A 20,663-nucleotide genomic window follows, 5' to 3' on the forward strand; every position below is an offset into this window, starting at 1 on the left:
TTTTGCCTAGGAAAATATTTATCCCTAAATAATTATTCACGCGGGCGAAGCCGCGGGCAATAGCTAGTAGTATTCAAAAAAGCAAGCGATTTTTATCGTGTAAGCAATCACAGTAAGCAAACTTCTGGAAATTTGAAGCATGTAGGTCTTCCGGCGTGTCGCATATAATGTACCTATTTTAAATCTCGCCGCAGGTGTAAATGCAACTTGAAGGTCTTTCAGTATATTTCGCGAAAATTTGCTAGTTAACTGTCAGTCTATGTAACATATGCAGGGAAGACAAATTGTTTAAAGAGACCGGTCATTAGGTAGACACTGTGGTATGTCTCGGTCATTAGGCTTGGATTTGTCACCAGGGTTTCCGGAACTTACCGCAAATTACTTGCCACATTACACAACGCCTTAATACAGACTATACCACTAACATTTACTTATCATCGTAAAATTATTCAAAATACAATTTGCGACGTAAATGTACGTCACTTTCAAGCCATTAATCGCAACTAGCTTTCGTAACAGTTGCGAATGTTCAGATACAATTAGTCAATTTTTTGCTCGGAGCTTTAATTCAACTGTATGAAGAATAAGCGAAACGGGTCGTAGAATCTGTCAGCGTTCACTTCGACACATTTGATAAAAGGCTATCCGTCAGGTTTTTACAACCTGAACCATTAATCAATGTCCCCTGAAACTCGTGTGTATCGGAATCGTTAGGTTGGACATATGCCTGATAAACTAGGTGACGTGTAAATTACAAAATAGTTGTTGATATAGTACGTATATGATGCGATTTTTTTAAATTGTGATGTATTTTTATAATGCTGTAACAAAAGGTCTCCTCTAATTCTGATGTTAAGTACTGTATTCCAAATATAATGTTGAAAACCGAGGAAGGAATGTTGCAAGTTGCGTTCCTCAGAGGTCACAGTAAAACTTCCAAGATAGAAATGTATAAACCAGTAAAGTTTAAGATCTTATCTCTATAAAGCACGTAGAACAATCTGAAATAAAACATTTCTTCATGTACGTCGCATACATCTAGAAATAACGTTTTTATACAGATGGTAAACAAGGATCAGATTAAATATTAACCTAACATGCGGCAACAACGTGTGGTATCTCGATAGTCAACTAAGTTATGCCGACCTGGCAAATAGCTTTCCACTGGGCTTAAAAGTTTCAATATAATAGAAGCTAGAGAGCACGTACTAGTCGCGAGCGCCGAACTGCTCCATAGTTTATGTTTTCACCATGAAGGTGTTATTATCATTTTCATAAACTGTTTGGTGTAAGCGGGTTATTGGCATAACTTGTCGTTGCTGGGCAACGCTTATGTTTATTATTCTTACAAAATGTTTACCCAACAACACACCTAATACAATATTTGCTTTGTACAAAACGTGTGCTGTGATATTTTGTTTGCTAGTTTGTTTTTTTAATCGTATTTGTTAGTTCAAGCTTATAAAGGTTTTTACGTTATATTAGGTAAGTACTCAGTTATTTGTATATGTTTTACGACAAGTGATATATTATAAGAAAAAATATTTTGTTTTGTTAATATTATTGATTCTGTAACTATGTATACTTTCAGAAAATATGGCTTGGGGTCTTCCGAAACTTCCGGGTCTGACGTTCTCTGACCCTACTAAGACTCAGTACCATATAAGAAGTTCTTTGCGTTACTATCAAGGACATAGGTTCCCCGACACTCTTATCCGGGGTCCTGGAGGCACTGCTACTGATGTCGACAGCAACGCTTTTGCACTCCCTGACGATTCAGTTAAGTAAGATATTGTTACTATTAATTTACCATTAAGTATAGACGAGCATAGTTTACCATTCTTGTCCTTCGTTTTTAAATATCAATACTTTACAGTTTAAATTATACTATAAATTATAGAATAATTATAATGTCACAGTTTTATATTCGTGAATTGAATATGTATTTGTGATAGAAAAAAAATATCTGGAATGTTCTTATCTAAAACATCTATGCTATGAGCTAATTAAAAAAAAAATACTTTGTGACGCATTAATTACATCTTTAAAATTTGCAGTTATGATCCCTCCTTAACTTACGGGCGAGTGAAGCAGCCAGCCCTGCCCGCCGTGGTCCCCCATTGGGTCCACTACGACAAACGTTGCCTTAACTTCACCGCCTTCTTCAAACAGCCAGTGTACGACAACCCTGACGAGAGCTTCCGAGTGCGAGTTGTAAACATCGTGTACTTTCTCGAAGATGATACTCTCACCGTAATGGAACCGCGAGTCAAGGTAACAAATATAAAAATATATGCATAGAACAAACCTTTTAGACTAACAAGTTTTGAGAGCCAAGTTGTTATTTCAGTATTTTGTAATGGAATATAAGGACGGGTCCTTAGATATTAAGTCTCGTTTGTTTGGCTTCAATATAAACAGATAGGTGAAGTTACTAATAAATATTCTATTACTTGTAAGTGTGTGATTAGGACCGCCTTAGCAAAGTCCATATACTATCTCATTCGATGTCCACTCTTCCAAGGGAAGATCCGTATTTAAGAAGTGTTCTTGAGTTAATTGCTTCCACTTTTAATCTGGCTAGAGCGTTTTAAGTGCTTATTATACATACTTGTCCATTGTCGATTACGTATTAAACAAATTATGGTTGTTCAAGTTAATTTAATATAAACGTAATATAATAAGAGGTGTGCTTGTAACTATGGTAACGTATTATTATGAATATGAACACATATTGAAATAAGTACAACTGGTTTTGAGAATTTTATCGCTATTTTTCGTTTATTTTTGCTCCTGACGTTTCGTAGACTTTACAGTATTAATGGTCACATGGTCATGGTCTTCCAAAAAGTGAATGTTACATTAGCTATCATAATTTAAATTACACAGAATTAAAATTGTAGTTGTTGAAGAAAAAAGTTACGGTGTCTTGAGATCTGGCATTGATCCTTTGGTTTTAGATTTATTTAGTAACTAGCTTCCGCTCGCAGCTTCGCCCGCGTGGATTTCGGACTTCAAAAATGGAGGAGGTGCTCAATTTGTCGGGATGTTTTTTTAAGTATGATGGTATGCAGGTGGTCCGATTGTCCTGTCAGGGTCTCATGATGGGATCCTGGTGAAATCGAAGGAAGCTTATAGCATGATTCAGTATTCACGCATGATGGCTTATTATTAGCGTATTTAATGTATAACTTTGGTGTTTCTATACCGATTTCTATGATTCTTTTTTATGGAATATTTAATTTAATAATGTTAACTTTTTTAATTAGGGATGACTGAGAGTGGTATAAACGTAAGAGTAGACAAATATAATGAGAAAGCTTCGAACTGCTAAGCTATCGGGAGTTACACGTGTTATTGTGAGTCAACCATAAAAGATAGACATATGCTGTCGTGGGATATTTTTTACATAATTTTAAGGAGAAGATTTCCGTCATACATGATTTCTGCGTAGCTTTAACCATTAAGGTTGCACACGCGACGGAAGCTTAAAAAATGGAGTAACTTCTCCCGTTTTCCCAACATTTCCCATCACTGCTCTGCTCCTATTAATTGTAGCGTGATGAAAAGTATACTATAACCAGCACAGGAGTATGACAAATAATTGTACCAAGTTTCGTTAAAATCCGTCGAGTAGTTTTTGTTTCTATAACGGTTATACAGACAGACAGACAGACAGACAGACAGACAGACAGACAGACAGACAGACAGACAGACAGACAGACAGAAAGACAGACAAAAAATTTACTAATTGCATTTTTGGCATCAGTATCGATCCCTAATCACCCCCTGATAGTTATTTTGGCAATATATTTCATGTACAGAATTGACCTCTCTACAGATTTATTATAAGTATAGATAGATGATATTATTTAATATCTATAATATATTATATTATAATATTGGAGTCCAGGTTTTCGCAAATTTCCAACCGATCTCTCTATTGAAATAAAAATGTTCCTCGCGTATTTTTGTACACAGTGAAACGGTAAAGGTTTGTGGCTTGAGTAATCTAAGATAATATTTGTAGCTTTCTTCTGAATTTTCGACAACTGCAGACTTCGCAAAGCGTCAGTGTTTCACGTTAGCATTACCTACATATTATGTACTTTTTTACGCGTGTCCCAATTTCTTTTTATTGCAATTAAATGACGGTCTAGCATGCCACTCCCCATATGGTAAGTGATATGAATGCCCATAAACATTGGCAACACTATCCAGAACTTTTAATAACAAACATTCTTCACTACGCTCATCACCGTCAGATATTTTTTTTTATCGGACCCCGCAGTTCAGGGAATCTTCCGAAAGGGATATTTTAATCTTCATGCTTAGCGACTGCAGGGGCCTGGAAGAAAGTTTGGAGAGGATATCTGGGGAAGGGAAGTGTAGTGGAAAAAAAGGAACTCTCTTAGAATGGACGGAGGGGAGAAGGTTATGTTAGCGAGTCCTCATAGGCCTCAATGTAAAGTTACAATCATGAGGTATAAACACTAGACTGTGGGCCTAGGGTTGCGGCAAATGTCTTCCCGTGCGTAGGCGTGCATTCGGTGTGAAGACCAAGCGCACAAGAATTGTCTCATAATGTCCAGGAAGGCTGGCTACAGTGTTCTTTAAGCTGTAATGTTTAAGTGGTTGTACAATGCTGCTTGGCAGCAGAAATAGATATTGGGGTAGTACTCTATTCAGATGGTTCTTTGTATACGGAAGACCCAGTATTTATTTCTGTAAGGACATTGGGTGCTAAACCTAACCAAAAAATGCTTTTTTAAATTAAGTACATAATAATAATATTTCCCGGAACTAAAATATCAGTTATTATTTATTTGGTTAATGTCGAAAGTTTAAGGCGAGTATAGATTAGAGCATTTAGGTATTTATAACAAAACATCTAGCATTCGCAGTTTTAAAATTTTATAGAAACGCACTAAGAATACGACATTCGATGTTTAGTTACAACTAGATTTTAAAAACCAATGAGCGATTCGGTTTAACGTTTCATCGAACAAAGGCACGAACGCGAGCGACGCGGCATGAGGTGTGGGGGCTGAGGAATGAAGCAGGTAGTTACTTGCCCAAGTTCGCTCAGTGATGTTGCACGTGCTTTGCATTAGCACTTTTTTAGTCTATTTTATGTACGCTCAGCATTCGTAGGAATGGTACAAGGAAATGCTTTTAAAAACTGAGTTCTTGTCCATATTGTATCATTAGTTAGAACGTTACATTACATTGGAATAATCTAGGCTAATTCCTCACCTTTAGAATTATCACAAATTTATGTCAACAATAATTTTGAAAAAGAATGGAATACTTAGCTGAATTTTTCGTAGATTCCTTGTATATTGTATGTTCCCTATATTGAACAGAGAGAACAGGACACAGGTGTATATTAACGCAAAAGAAAGGCTTTCCTTTTTTGGTCGTTCGCAGTCTGAACATTTTATTTTGACATAGATCTAGTTGGCAGATAGCTGAATTGCGTAACTGCGGCCAAAGGCTAGTAATGTTCTCCTGTCTGTGCAGAATTTTCTTTAAAACCTTCAAGTCCTACCACTAGATGAATTAGATTTGAATTACGGTTCACCTTATCAACTCATCGTATGAAGTATCGTTTCGCTCCTGAGGTTTAAACGACCTTCCACAATTCCGCTTGTGAGACCGCCGCGCTCTAGTAGTGTTTCGCGTTCACATAATATTTTCTGTCTAACATCTCAAATACTTGCCCAAATTGAATCACATCTCCATGATCTCGTAACGTAATATTTTTAAGGATCCGAAAGATTTACTGTAACAGAATATTTTACCCTCATTCAGTAAACGTTGTACGCCGGATTCAGATATGTAGATTATATTCAAGGGCTCACACTCGGCTTATTCAAATAGGTAGGTATAATGCAATCCGAGTGTCTCTGGTTGTAGTTGAGCTCGACGTAATACCTATTTGTATTGATTTTTTTACTCATTTGCTATTCTAAACGTAGAACGCTGTCGCCACGTGTTTTGTAAAACAAAAGTATTTGCTTCGACTAACCTACTATCGCATTGCCGGCAAGAATTATATTCCCAAAAAAAAAATTGATAAAAACCGCTTTTACGTATCAACTTTATTATTACGTACAAGTTTATATAGGTTTTATGAAACTACTGCGAGGATTCTAACATATTTCGCATAATTGTGGGTCACGTGTGTCATATGTGTTGTGTGCACAAACCATTTGTGATTATTTTTAATTCCTTCAGTAGCGAACAAGTGCTGTATTAATTCTACTTATTTACCCGCACGATTACTATTATATTTCAGAATGACTTGTGAAACCTCTTTGCCAAGTATTTTTTTTTATGTAAGTAGGGTATGCTTTTATAATTCTTTATATTTTCTGAACTGAATATCTACTTAGTCCTAACTCCGCTACGAAAAAAGTATAAATAGGTACTTATTAAAATTGGGTATCCGGCCACAAACTAGTCGTGTAAAATAATTTTATCTATTGATAATTTTTTGACGTTATTAAGTAATTCAAAATATTGCAAAATGTTTGTATTCTTTAAAGTAGGTAGCTATCTATTTTGTTTATTTTTAATACAGCTCGTGGCAATATACAATGTTTGGTTTACCTTATCATAGACAAAAGTGAGTGATAAATATAAATCAATGTGAATGAAAACCGCCCTAGTGGCCCGAGGGGGAGAATTTTCACGGGAAATGAGCGTACCAACGATATGAATGAAGTAACGTGCGCACCAGAATACATGACTACGTGAAACGCAATAACAGCGCCCTATGTAGCGTCTGTTGCTTTTTCTCTTTTATACAGAAAGTTTAATTAGATCGTAATAACTTTGTTCCCAAGTTTCTGTCTGCCTATTCGATGGATACAATATTATCACGTGAAGATTGCGTGATAATATTGTATCGCTAGCCTTATAATAACATCGTAATAGATATAAGTACTTATCTACCTAATTATGATTATTTTTCAAGCCAAGTTTTAAATGACGTGCATGTTTTTTAAGTTTATAATTCGCCAAGGTTAAGAAAGATTAGGTTTTCTCCAGTCTTAATTCACTTGCAAATGGAACTTATAAAGAATGGCTGTGTAAAGCTTAGCTCTAGTTTATGTTGTTCTATATTCTTTCCCTTTCAACAGACAATAGGGATGTTGGCTTGTGTCGAATTTGCTTAATCTATGAACATTCCTGTACAACAATAATAAAGAGAATACGAACGGCGAAATGTACTTAACTGAAATCAACTGATAAATTTCGTTGATACACGCATTATCCCTACTATTTGAAAAACTTTCGCGCAAAATAGCGGCTTGTACATTGGTCGCTGCGTATTTCAGACTGAGATTTGACGTCACTGCGGGGTTGTGCGGTGCCTTTCTAATCATTACTATTGTCTTTGTAATGATTGAAGATACACTCATCAGTGTTTCAAGTTTTATTATAGTATTGATTACTTAAATCATCTCTTGTATTGTTGTTCTGCCTAAAAATATCTTATCAAACACTCACTTAACACGAAAGGTAAACATCACGTTAACACTCAAAATACAACGGTGATAGTGGGTCCATTATTTTTAATAAATAGATATTAGGAGGAATGAACCAACTGGCTTTGTGGTAATACCATTTGCCATATAAAATGCAACAACAAACTTGGGACTTTAACATCGGCTTTAGGAATCAGTTTTTAATATAAACCTATTTTGCATCGTATAAGTATACCATGTAAAAAAAAGTTGGAAGCAGTAAAGCATTTGGTCCTATCTACTAAATTAACTTAAATAAGCCCAGAGACAACATCAAATAGGTACCTATAACAGATGAGCATGCATTTATGTTGATGTGACTGCACTATGGTTGCAATTTGCTTTGTTTCGTGGCAGAGGCTACTGTATGCTATGGCATAATGCATTACGGGAACAAAGATTGTTACTTACCTTAACGAACAATTCTATTGTTTACCGTTGTAATAGTTAGCATGTTTTTATTATCATTTATGACGGATATGAAAATGTGAGGATACTGGCACTAGTTTTTATAGTTAGTTCACTTACCTGCATAATCACATACACGCCATTATGAAATTTTTGACGATCGCCAAAGCATGGTACTAAATAAGCAACTTGGGTTATATATTTTCAATATTATCTCGGGCGATACATCTTACTAGAAAGTGTATACTATACTGGAGTCGAATATAGAAATAGAAGTTAATTACCAAAAATATTTCATTACGATTCTTAATTATATATTTTTCGATTATTAAACGTGATAATATGAATGTCATATAGACGGCCCTTAGAGTTGTACTTAATTTGTTTTTCCATAAATACCGAGTAGGTAAGTCCGCAATCTTATTGCTGCGAAGGACACGAATATAATCCTGGACTCGTCACACCAGAAAGTCGCTCAAATTTAAATTCGATCTAACGATTGAGTTCCACATCACATTAGTTTCAGAACTAGTTTTATTGCTGACCCGTGACTATTATTTCCGCAATTGCAATATTATTTAGATAGCGAGGCTATGTAAGTCTGTGCGCCAGTTGTGAACATATCTATATAGAATATGCGAATGATATTGAAACTATTATTTTCAATGGAACATTATGCGGTATCATATTATTAATTATTAAATTATCCAATTTAGTCTTTGAGTGCTGGACGCCTATATTTAATGTTACAGAATTCCGGCTTGTGGCAAGGCAGAATGGTGAAAAGAGGTAAAATACCTAAAAACGACCTCGGCGAATACTGGCATTGGAAAGACTTGGATGTTGGAAAAGATATTTGCATATATGGGAAAGTATTCCACACGGTGTCATGCGATCTTTTTACCAAGGTACGTGGGATTATTTATAATGAAGTAACTATCTACTGATATACAGAAGGTATTGAGTTTGATTCCATGCATAGGCAACAGTTTATTGGATTTAAACGTCTGGCTGATAACCGAATCCCCAAAAGCAGCCAGCGGTAGGTGGCCGGTGGTAAAAGTCATATTTTTTTAATATGCTTAAATTTTTTTACTAATTTATAAAAAGCAAAAAACGGACATCGATTGCTTAATATTTCATTTCATAAGCCTTAAAGTAGTTGGATACTGTTTTTTTATTATTTTAATGTTACTTATTCCGTATTCTAAATTTCATATTTAACTCTTTTAATAGTTAATAATACACACCTAAAGCTATTTTGAATAATTAGTCCCCGGCATAAAAAACCTTTAAAAATAAAAATAATAATGTAACCTAGTAATATTTTAATACAAATTACAAACCTTATGTCGATGCGTAGGGGGACCGCTAATGAAGTATTTTATCTCACTGGTCCCGGGTTGGGTCAAATTATAACGAGGTAACTACTTTTAATTAAGTTAACCAACAAACACATCAATTTTTTTTACTCATATTTTTTTTTGTGTCGAGGATTATTAAAATTTTTAATTAAAACTTTTAAGTAAATTAAGTAATACAATTTCCAAGATGGGACCTCGATCATCCTCTATCTTACATCTTATCATAGAGACGATGTTTGTAAGTCCAAATACGCTACATCTACTGTAAGATGCTGAGGAGTTGGGTATCCTGCAGAATATTTGGTAAGTACTGCAGCATCAGCTCAAGGTTGCCCCGTCTTGGAAATAGCATCGAAGTACTTAACAGTACTTATACCAAATTTTAAATCTATCGGACCTGTGAAATAAGGAAATGTGCTGATGATCTTCAAACACCTGAATAGATCTTCATAAATTATAGCTAAGAACCATCTCGATCACATCAGCTTTAAAAAACGCATTAAAATCTATACATTCCTTTAGGAGCAACGACGTCACAGACAAAAGGAATGGCGGTATATCTACTAAAATGTTTTTTATTACAAAGTTTTTATTTGTTAAACGGCATTGGCGGTATAATATTTATTTACTTATAGGTTTATTTATTTATAAGCGAACTTCTAAACATACGTGATTAATCGATTTTAAAGATCCTTGACAACAAAATAGACTTATCTATCATCTTATCATTTTGACAATTATCATCCGCTATCTCGGAAAGATCGTGTATGACTTTAAAAAATTAATTAGGTAAGTACACTATTTATATTTTTATACCAGTCATGCCTACACCACAAAATACAAGTTAAGTTGTAACATGTTGATTGCTGAGGTCAACGACCCATAGATCCACGATGAAGCACTGTTACTCGTACATATATCTATCCACACATATAGCTATAACTTATGTTCCTGTATTTTGTTATGTTCAAACCTCGGTGTTGTTATAAACACACTTGACATTTTAACCTAAAATGCATGCATGTTGAAGTAGGTGTACAATGTACATTTCTGAATATCATGCTGTACCACTAATATTATTTTATCCTTACCTCGAAGGAAGTCGTCGTTTACTCAACTACAAAATGTTATACACAATTAAAAGTATCGTGTTCGTCGCGCGCTGTTTTTAGGTTATTTTTGTCTTTGGTAACAAGGTCACAGCTGATGGTCACGGAACGTTTGACGTGGACCACAGATTACTAAAACAAAACGTTGCAAGCATAATAATAATGGACTCCGATTTGTAAATAACTGTGAGTATATTATTTAAAAATGAAAATTAAGGTTACAAATTTGTTAGGCCAGAAATAAGATCCCAACAGCTTTATTATCTTTGGGAATTAGTAATAAAAATTGACATTAAAACACTGATTTTAATTTAAATAATTATTCTGTATTATTGTACAGTACATAGATACCTACTTTAATAAAATATTGTGTCCTTTGTTCCATATACTATATGGTATCTATCTAAATAAAATGTAATTCATTATAATATTTAAAAGATTGATGAAATATTCATTAACACTAATTAATCTGTGGTGAAACAAACTTTATCAATGGTGAAAATAAAGATGGTACTTAGGTATGTTCTCAGATAAATTGTTATAGGCACGTGGCATTCTGTTGTTGGTAAAAATAAAGTCAAGTCATTTAAAAACATACCTAGCGGATTTTAATTGTATCAATTCCATACGTAGCTATTACATTATTTACTGGAGATTTAAGTACTAGGGATAACGTAATTTACACTTTGATGAAAGTACTTACTACATTACCTAAATATTTTTACTTTTTATGCAAGTAAGTAAGTACATAAATGTTGAAATTCTGTTTTATGTTCACATACTAATAGAAAATTATGTAATACCTTCGCAAATCCTGACTCCAATCGTCTCAACAGATGCCTATTTTTTTATCATACATTTAAAGGAAAATACCTAGTAACAATCGAAACATTGTAGGTTTTTATTTGAAAGAAAAGCCCAACAATATATGTGTAAGTTGTAAGCACATCACGTAACTGATGTAAGAAACCCCTGAAATTTATCAACTTATTTTCAATTTATAACTTACTTAGGTAATTCGAAATCAAATAATTTATAGCCTTCAATTGGTTGGCAAAATATGTGGTAAATATCTCAATGTTGTAATGCAAAAGTTATGTAGGTTTAATTATATTTCTTTTGCAATTTACACTCGACTGAATATGCAAGTTCTTTAATTAGTCTTTTTTTGTTATGTTTTCAGAATCATGTATATATGGTAACTTAGAATTTATCTAAACACAGTTGATTGTTGAACATTTATCATTGCCAAACACAACGATCAGCACGTTTTAAAAATTATAATGCGGTACTTACCTCAGCAATAATAGAACAATAATGCGAAACGAATGGCCGCAGTAAAACCAGCGAATGGTTTTTCGAATAAAGCCAAAAGGGAGGTTGGAGCTTAAAGAAATGTGTTTATAGCCGGACGAACAGCAAACGCTGGACCACGTTATTGGCCGCAATACCCGCTGCCCAGTGCCCACCATATAAAATAAAAACACGTCCCTAATGTCCTTTGCACTCAATTACTTTCTTGGATTTTTATTTGAAATAAATCTCATTAAACTAACATCTGGCATTGCTTGGCTTTACGGTAAACGTCGCCTGGTAAATGAAATGTTATTATCGTGGTAATTTTTATAAAATTAGAGGTAAGTATGGTTTTAGATTGACATGCTTTATTTAAGATTTCCGGGAATAACAATTTGAGTTAGCAATTACTCAAAATGGCTCGATATTAAGGAATAAGTGATTCGGCTTGACCAGATATGTAGAACGTCATCTCTCAGATAACCAACATGAAGAGTTTAGCTGAGGCCTGAATCTTACAATAAGTGATAGTAGCTAGTAAAAAATAACAAATTTGAAAACATGGCTGGTGGGCAGTCTGAGGCATGGGGATGCTCAACATGACCCGCAATAGGTATTATATTTACGTAAGAATGTATACCATCGTCAGTGAACTGTTACTTTCTTTTTTATAACGTATAATCAGACGATTTTATTTATAAAAAATCAATGAGTTAAACAAAACAATTAGTTACAAATTTGACCGTGGTTAATTATAAAAATATTCAGAACAAAAATTGTATGGAAACAAAAAGAATTCTATGAATTGTGTAAATTTACATATTAATGTATTAAGTAATCTTGCATAATATTTAGCAAAAATATAACAATAAATCAAATGAATATTCGGCCTTTTTGTTTGCAGAAAAACTTGTAGTGGGCTGGGAGTGTAACATTTACTTGAGTTCAGTAAAATCCTGGGAGAATGTAACTATAAGGAGAATAATAAAACAAAAACCGCGATAAAATCTACAACATTAGTTTTTTTTAATGTCTAACATTCGCGGACACATGTGAAATCATTAAACAATGAAACTTACCTACAATTATTGAATGTAGAACAGATTAGATATGTTGTTGCAATAGTAAAAATAATCCAATTTTCATTTCTTTTATTTTAATAATTTCGTCGTATCCCAGGGCTATGAATTTTGTCATAATATTATAATATACTAAGATATCATAATGAATTGGATAAATTTACTATTTTTATACTTACTATTTTCTAGAAAGAGGCAAAGCGGTTTGTACGTTTATTTGGGACAAATATATCTAAACATTTAAAAAAATACACATTTTCCGACATTAGTCGGATTGGGACAGGATTTTCCAAAACTATATAAGTATAATAATTAAGTATTGTATTAACATAACGAGAATATTATTTACTGTCAAATCCCCAAAAAATATTATTAGCATAATGTTTTTCTACTATAATAGTAAGAACGTATTAATTATTTTAGAAAAAAAATCCATTCAACAAAATAATTAAGACATACTATACTGCACAATTAATTTTCGTTTGGACGTTACCAACATAAAATTGTCTTTTTCACAATGCACTTAAATAATGCAGGATCACTTGTACACCCATATATACATTGATTACGTATGGGATACCGAAAGCGATGCTCCGAGCTGGATGCGGCAGTGGTATTATAGCGTATACGATAGTATATAGTATTCGGAATGCTGTGTACACTCGGAACAGTAGTGTGGCTATTACCGGCCAAGGAGAAGTCGTCAGGTACAGAGCGCCCAGCAACCAGAACGCAGGAATATTCTCCAAATCATTCAAGTGCGAGCGTCGAACTTTCTCAACATCGGGGTCGTCGAATTTAATTTTGCCCTTGACGGCTTTTGCGTCTTCCTCATTGGCGAACACTTTTTTACTGTACCGCACTCGCGATGTTAACATTGTTACACTCAATAGTTTCAAAGTTAAAATTGCAGAGTACAGAATGTAAGACTGCACGACAGGATCTGATAGAACAATCGGTGCCATGTTATTTAAACTAGTTTATATAACTTGCTTATTAAATACTGTTAGAGTGAAGTAAACGAAATAGCGGCGTGCTTCGCGGGCGCGACTGAGTGTGACGGCTGTAAGGTTTCGTCTAAGCTGATGTGTAGATAACAGCGTAACGGGACACATAGCAGATTATGTTATTCACGATAAATTACTGAAGGAGTTAGTTAGTTGTTGCTGATATGGTATGAATCACAATCGTCAAAGCAGTAAAAATGATAACAAAAAATTCTAGAATGTTGATTTTCACAAAATATGATTAAATGTGATTGGTGAATAGATTAATGGCATCCAATTTATTACTTTGAATACCAAAAATAGTTATTTTGACTCGAAACTTCGTCGGAATAGATACTTATTAAAACAAATCCCTATTCCTTCTTTTAAGTCTGACAGCATCTTGCTGTTTGTCAGTATAATCTAGACAAATAAGTGTACAGACAAAACAAGAAATGGGCCGTTCTAATTTTGTTTTTTTTTACTGATTATATTATAGTTCTGTTAATATCCCGAAGAATACTAGGTACATTTTAAACTTGGTTCAGAACATTGTAGAATTTGTATCTACAATAGCACTGGTTCGAATTGTATTTTTTGCCAATAGGTATTGACACCTATTTGCAGGCTTATCTTTGTAAGGAACAATTATTCAATGAGTGTAAATTATTTGTCATTGAAGAAGCTTGTGGAAATATGCAACCTGCTTATCTGAATTTATAATTAGCTAACATTTGTTTATATTTACTGTGACAACTCATATTATTATCACTGTTATACAACTCATACATAATAGGTCAATGTTCTTGTACTGTGACCACTATATAAGTATATAATTATAAAAAAAAATAATACTTTGGAACTCTCGGCCAACCAAAAATATTGTGCAATAATTCGTATTGATACACTATAATATTTAGGAGACATGACAAGGTATCAATACTTACATATCGTAATGTAGGTACCGAAACGTGGCTTGTATGCAACTACTGCAGATGATGTTAACACAAGATCATAATAAAATTATAGGCGCAGTCATATACCATAAATATGTACATATAATATGACGCACGAATAAGTATTGGAATGTAATATATTAGTGCTATTTTGTGCGTGGTCAATTAAGTAATTATTCTATTTATTTTTCTCAACGCACTCAGAATTTTATTATGATACTTAAAAAAAAAACAAATATACTTACGTATCAAATTTACAAATATTTAATTTTATTTATTTAGTAAAACTTGAACATAAAATACATTGGTCAATCATTTCTGTCAGTCAAACAATAAAAAAAACATCCTTCACCTATTATCAACAATTATTTGTTTACACGTGATACAATCGTACGCTCTATCGTATTGGCCTACAATCGATAATATCAGCTCTACAAAGCACTGATATAATGCATCACAACTTTAACGCCCATGTATAAAGTGATAAGGTATGGTATTCCGAAAGCGATGCCCCGGGCTGGCTGCGGCAGCGGCTTTACAGCGTACACGATAGTGTGCAACACTCGACCCACTGTGTACACTCGGAATAGCAGCGTGGCCCACGCCGCCGCGGGAGAAGTCGTCAGATACAAAGCGCCCAGAACCCAGAATGCTGGAATATTCTCCAAATCGTTCAAGTGCGCGCGTCGGACTCGCTCCACGTCGGGATCATCGTACTTAACCTTTCCTTTGGTTTTTTTAGCGTCTTCTTCATTGGCGAACACTTTCTTTGCCATACGCACTCGCGTAGTTAAAACGGTCACACTCAAAAGTTTTAGTCCCAAAATTCCAGAGTATAGGATGTATGATTGCACAGCTGGATTTGATAAATCTATCGACACCATTTTTATGTGTGAATTAGTGACGCGGCATCGAACAGTAATGTACTCGTCTCGGAAGTCGCCGGTTGAATAACATCGACGTGGCGCGGCCCCGCGCGGTGAGATTATGTTACGATATTTGAACGCATAGCACACCACTTTGCATTGTCATGATTACTGTACTATCTTATCATCATAATATGTGTGCTAAATTTTTTATTCCAATCATAATCATGGGTCGTGGTAGGTATATCACTAAGTATATCAACAGATAGATTTAGTTTACCGGCCGGCTCGGGATTCGTGATAAGTAAAGAACAAGATATTTATTAATTATATTATATAAGTACATGTCTTTCACCACATAAGTATAAAACTATTACACTATTCTATCACCTAAGTCCAACCAATTATATTATGCAACTAATTATCCTAAACCTAAAAGTTAAACCTAAACTTTCGCCATTATATGTTTATAACGCGGTAATATAATGTAAAACAATTTGGAAACCCATATATAAATTAATTAAAAATGGGACAACAAAGGCGAGAATTCGCGAGGGCTGCGGTAGAGGCAATATTGCGTAGACAAAAGTGTGGAGGAATCTGCAGACAGTATACGAGCGGAACAGGAGTGTAGCCCACGCGGCGACTGGGTCAGTGGTCAGGTACAGGCCACCCAGGATCCAAAATGCAGGGATGTTCTCCAAATCGTTGAGGTGGGCGCGTCGAATCCTTTCCACAGTTTTGTCGTCGTGCTTCACTTTTCCTCCCAAAAGTTTTGCGTCTTCTGGATTAGCGAACGCGCCTTTAGTAACACGCGCGAGACCAGTTAACGGCGCGAGCAACAGTAATTTAATAGCAAGTATTGCTGAGTGAACTATGTAAGTTTGCACCAACGCGCTGTCTAGTGATAACATTTTGACTTGGGAAATTTATTTACGCGTGGAACTTGTGTTTTACGGCCGACCGACGCGACTTGCAATTTGCCATAAGGTTAGAGTCTCGCTGTGAACGCAAAACTTGTTTACAACTTCACGTTGTTACCATATTATAAGCAGGTTTTTCAAGCGGTGCATCTGTTTAGTTTACGATACATTCCTATTTATCTTCTCGTCAACATTTACAATTGTGATAGATATGCAGCAATGTAGATAATATTTTGTAACAAGTCAATGCGTTATTAATATAGCTTGACCTCGTGTCCGGAGTCTGGAGTATAAAAGATTAAAAGTAGTTTTGTAAAGTCCAATGTCAATATACATATGTATTATTAAAAAACTATAACTTATGTTTATCTTAAAAACAAAACCAGTAATAATATTATGTACCTTATTAAGTTGTTTTTAAGCAATATTACGAAGTGGAATATGTCTTTAATTATGCTTCGACATTGCATTTATTTCTAAATCATGCACAATTATTTACGACGTTACAAAACTTTAAATATTTACAATGTCAAAAATGTACTCTACAACATTTTAGTATAAAAGATTCACCTAATGCAACTAACAATAATGGGTAAGTGCCATTTGCACTGTACCATATATTATGAGTATTGCAGGTTAATGTTATAGCGCGCCTGGTAGACTGCGCATAGCAACGCGATGCGGTCATTAGTTATATTGGTAACAGACAGTAATGGCGCATAGTAAATCTTAGATTCTAGCTAAATATATTATAAACGAATCTGGAAATTATAGCTAAAAAATACCGCATTGGATTTCCTTTTTTTTTAAATGACACTTTAATATTATGTCTTTTTATGAGATGGTTACGATAAAAGTAAAATTTGGGTCACGTTATGACTATGGAGAGTTATTTAAATGTAAGTAATTGTGATATGCCCTTATTATTTACGTCAGTTTGTCTAAAACAACTTTGTTTAAATATAAAAATACGCCAAGAAGGCAAAAAAATCCCTTCTCATTCTCCCTCGATAAAAGGGGGGATATACAATATTTTGTCATTTATAATGGTTGTTAACCACGTCTGATTAATTATAAAATATTTTTAATAGATTTAACAGCGTTAACAAGGTTAAGTATTTATTTGATTTGTACTAATTGTATTATCTACGTTTGATATTTTATATGTAAAAGGTCTAGGTTAACATTAAAGCGACTGTATTCCTAATCCTCATGATTAAAACTATTGATTTAGCAGTTTTGCAAAATTTTAGGTAAAATATTTATAATATGTCAGTATAGGCACTGTTTAAAATTGCCAATATATAAAAAATACAACGCCCCCGGGTGGGCTCGAACCACCAACCTTTCGGTTAACAGCCGAACGCGCTAGCCAATTGCGCCACGGAGGCTGTTGTATAATCAGGCCAATTTTCCTTACGGAATCTATTGAGCATCACTAGCTATATTTATTGTATTAAATCTCATTAAAATAATTTGAAAAATATATATGAATTACCCGGGATGAAAATATTTGTCCGATATAGCGATCAGCTTGAAGAACAATAGGTTATTCTTGAGTTCCATCTTTTCTTAATTTTACAGTAATGGCTCTTTTTAATGAATTGAATTATAAAGACATGTTAGTTGGACACTAACGGTCTCTGGTACCGCTGCAAGGGAATCACTACCGTGGTAGAGGCTTGTAATGTCAGTTATTCACTAAAAATAATGTTTTAGGAGTGGCTGGAGTCTCAAGGAGTTGAACTGTCAAAAGAAGAAGACTTGCCAATAGATGCGTACGCAGAAAAAGAGCGATGGAAAGCGACTCATCCACCGAGACGAACTAAAGGACACGACGACCCATTGAGACGATTCCTTGAATACGACGGGAAAGTTCTCGCGTAAGTCAGACACTCTTATTATTGTAATAGGTTTTATAAAATAGTAAAGTAGTAAAATAGTAAGAAATATACTGGTAGGTACGGTCTGCATTACTTAAAGTTCAGATTTCTAAAATAATAGAACCTTTTAGCGAATGCTTCGTGTTCGATATTGCACGTATAAAGCACGATATACGTTTGCTAAGATAAACTACACGTTATGCCAGGATATGAACAACCTCCGCGCGAAATCGTTGTTGAATTGATGGCAAAATTGAACGATGAACGTCGCCTCGCTTCGTGACACGTACAATTCTGTTCACAATCATACTTGTAAATTATGGTTTTGCAGGCGTTTTCATTTAAACCATCATTAATATTTAAATACTACCACTGCTAAAGTAACATAAGTTAATCTGAAATAGCCTACGAATAATTTAAAAATATTAAAAGTAAATTATAATTAAATAAATTGTATGGAGATTTTAAAATATGGCTTTGATTAGGGGTTAATCTTTATAGGTCAATCTAGTTAAAACCTTTAAAATGGTAAACTAGTTTTTTCCTTAACTCTACATTTTTATACCTACTCTTTCTAGCCTTACTTGTCACTTTATTTAAATAGCGTTCACTATATTTTATTTTTTTAAATTTCTACAAGGTTACTTGTAATGTTTTATACCTCATTAGAAAGTGCTGGAGAAATATATTTTTAACGTGTTTTGCACATATAGTCAGTAAGACATTTTCTGAAATAAACAGCAGTTTCTGTAAAAAACTTTATGGTATAAATTCGAAATTGATAGATTTAAGACTATCATTTCAAACTTATAATATTTTTTAACATTTTATGTTTTATTATGAAATCTAAAATGTGAAATACTAGAAAACAAGAAAAAATCCAATTCCATTTAGTAGTCTTTTTATTATTAAATATTATTAGGTCTGACAAGTGCTTTACCATTAAATCCAATAAATCTATTATTGCTGGAAAACTATTGAGTTCCGGATAGGATTTTATGGAACAAAATCGATTGTCTTTAAGCTAATCTATGTACTACAAACTCTCAGCGGGAATACGTCATATTACCAATCACTCTGTATGAGCAGACATGATAGACCGTAGATGTTAGAAGTAAATGTACTCTTACGAAATAATATATCTCCTTCAACCCAAGTACTTGGCAATCCTCTACATCTAATATACTCTCTCGATGCAAGTATCTTACTAGATAACCACAAAAAGGTTCCTGTATTGTTACAATAAATTTGATTGGTGTCATCGAGCTCAGCGGGGCAAACTAAACGCTGCAGACTGCAGGAGAGACATCGCAGCAGCTGTCACCCGCCCCTGTTCGTGCGACGCTCGACTCATTCGCGCGAAATTGCCGACACAAGTTTATTCGTACTCACTAACGTTTACATATGGCTGCTTATTAAATGCTAATCTTGGCGTCTAATTATACAAATTCTCTTTGCTTTAAGTTTGAAGGCCGTTTCGTACATATCTTCCTTATATTATGAATGTAAAAGTAAGTATGTGAAAATGTTGCGATGGTTGTTATAAATAAAGTAGGAAATCACTTTACGGGTTTGGGTTAAATTTGATACAAGGATTAATTAAGACCATCGCCATCACCGCGCCGTGCCAGAAGAATTTCTGTTCTATGGATCATGTAAAAATATTAATATCAGATCACCTACATGATGGTAAATATCCACTATTTACATAACAAATTCGTTATCGGTGCAATAAGCTCTCTGCATTTTATAACGTCTCATATATATATTATATTATATGAGACGTTATAAAATGTCTGTAACCTCTTTAGGTTACAGCCATTATTTCGCTAATTACCCTGTTATTTATAGAATAATAACTGCCCTAAATATACACATAATTATTATTTCACCTGAAATATGTTTAGGAACAAAATAATTTTGGTGTAACGAACAAATAAATTATGTTTATTGTTTGCTGCGGTCAGAATGGGTGAATAAATAATGGAGCCACGGAATGGTCGGTCGCGCAGTGACCAAGAGAGAGATTCAGTGGTCTGATTTTCACCAACTTACAGCTAAGTTAATTGCTAGCTTTAATTATGCGGTTTTCTCTATTTGGGCGCCAGCTTCCGGGTTTTAATGCGTATTCATTACAATAAGAGTGCCATTGCGATTTAAATGAGGTCCTTGGTTATTTGTTGCACAATTAGGTAACAGAGAAGGGATGCGTAGTAACAAAAAATACTTAATCTAACATGGTAAATGGTAATGTTACT

The 20,663-nt window shown here is 34.2% G+C and overlaps 4 protein-coding genes and 1 non-coding gene across 5 annotated transcripts in view; 1 reads left to right on the top strand and 4 right to left on the bottom strand.

The window, feature by feature from the left end:
* Positions 1–12,567, bottom strand: part of LOC115448982 (pseudouridine-metabolizing bifunctional protein C1861.05) — a 122,826-nt gene extending 110,259 nt beyond the window's left edge. The window contains exon 1 of the mRNA XM_037444722.1: positions 10,399–12,567. The gene's annotated coding sequence lies outside the window, so the exon portion shown is untranslated. The remainder of the gene's footprint in view (positions 1–10,398) is intronic.
* Positions 1,398–20,663, top strand: part of LOC115448979 (EF-hand domain-containing protein 1) — a 44,133-nt gene continuing 24,867 nt past the window's right edge. Inside the window, exons 1-5 of the mRNA XM_037444721.1 lie at positions 1,398–1,485; positions 1,592–1,784; positions 2,058–2,274; positions 8,696–8,851; positions 18,242–18,405. Coding sequence (XP_037300618.1) covers positions 1,597–1,784; positions 2,058–2,274; positions 8,696–8,851; positions 18,242–18,405 — 725 coding nt within the window. The 5' untranslated portion in view covers positions 1,398–1,485; positions 1,592–1,596. The remainder of the gene's footprint in view (positions 1,486–1,591; positions 1,785–2,057; positions 2,275–8,695; positions 8,852–18,241; positions 18,406–20,663) is intronic.
* LOC115448990 lies at positions 12,849–15,933 on the bottom strand. The gene is made up of 3 exons (XM_030176639.2): positions 15,169–15,933; position 15,128; positions 12,849–13,720 (listed from the first exon to the last, which is right to left on the bottom strand). The coding sequence occupies exons 1-3, from the start codon at positions 15,615–15,617 to the stop codon at positions 13,304–13,306; spliced, it is 867 nt and encodes a 288-aa protein (XP_030032499.1). The 5' UTR covers positions 15,618–15,933; the 3' UTR covers positions 12,849–13,303.
* On the bottom strand, positions 15,917–16,584 carry LOC115448989 (microsomal glutathione S-transferase 1). The gene has a single exon (XM_030176638.2). The coding sequence runs from the start codon at positions 16,511–16,513 to the stop codon at positions 16,067–16,069; it is 447 nt and encodes a 148-aa protein (XP_030032498.1). The 5' UTR covers positions 16,514–16,584; the 3' UTR covers positions 15,917–16,066.
* Positions 17,840–17,913, bottom strand: Trnan-guu. The gene has a single exon. It is a non-coding gene; the product is annotated as a tRNA-Asn (tRNA).

The sequence above is a fragment of the Manduca sexta genome, chromosome 28 (genome assembly GCF_014839805.1).
Source record: "Manduca sexta isolate Smith_Timp_Sample1 chromosome 28, JHU_Msex_v1.0, whole genome shotgun sequence".
NCBI classification, from domain to species: Eukaryota; Metazoa; Arthropoda; class Insecta; order Lepidoptera; family Sphingidae; genus Manduca; species Manduca sexta.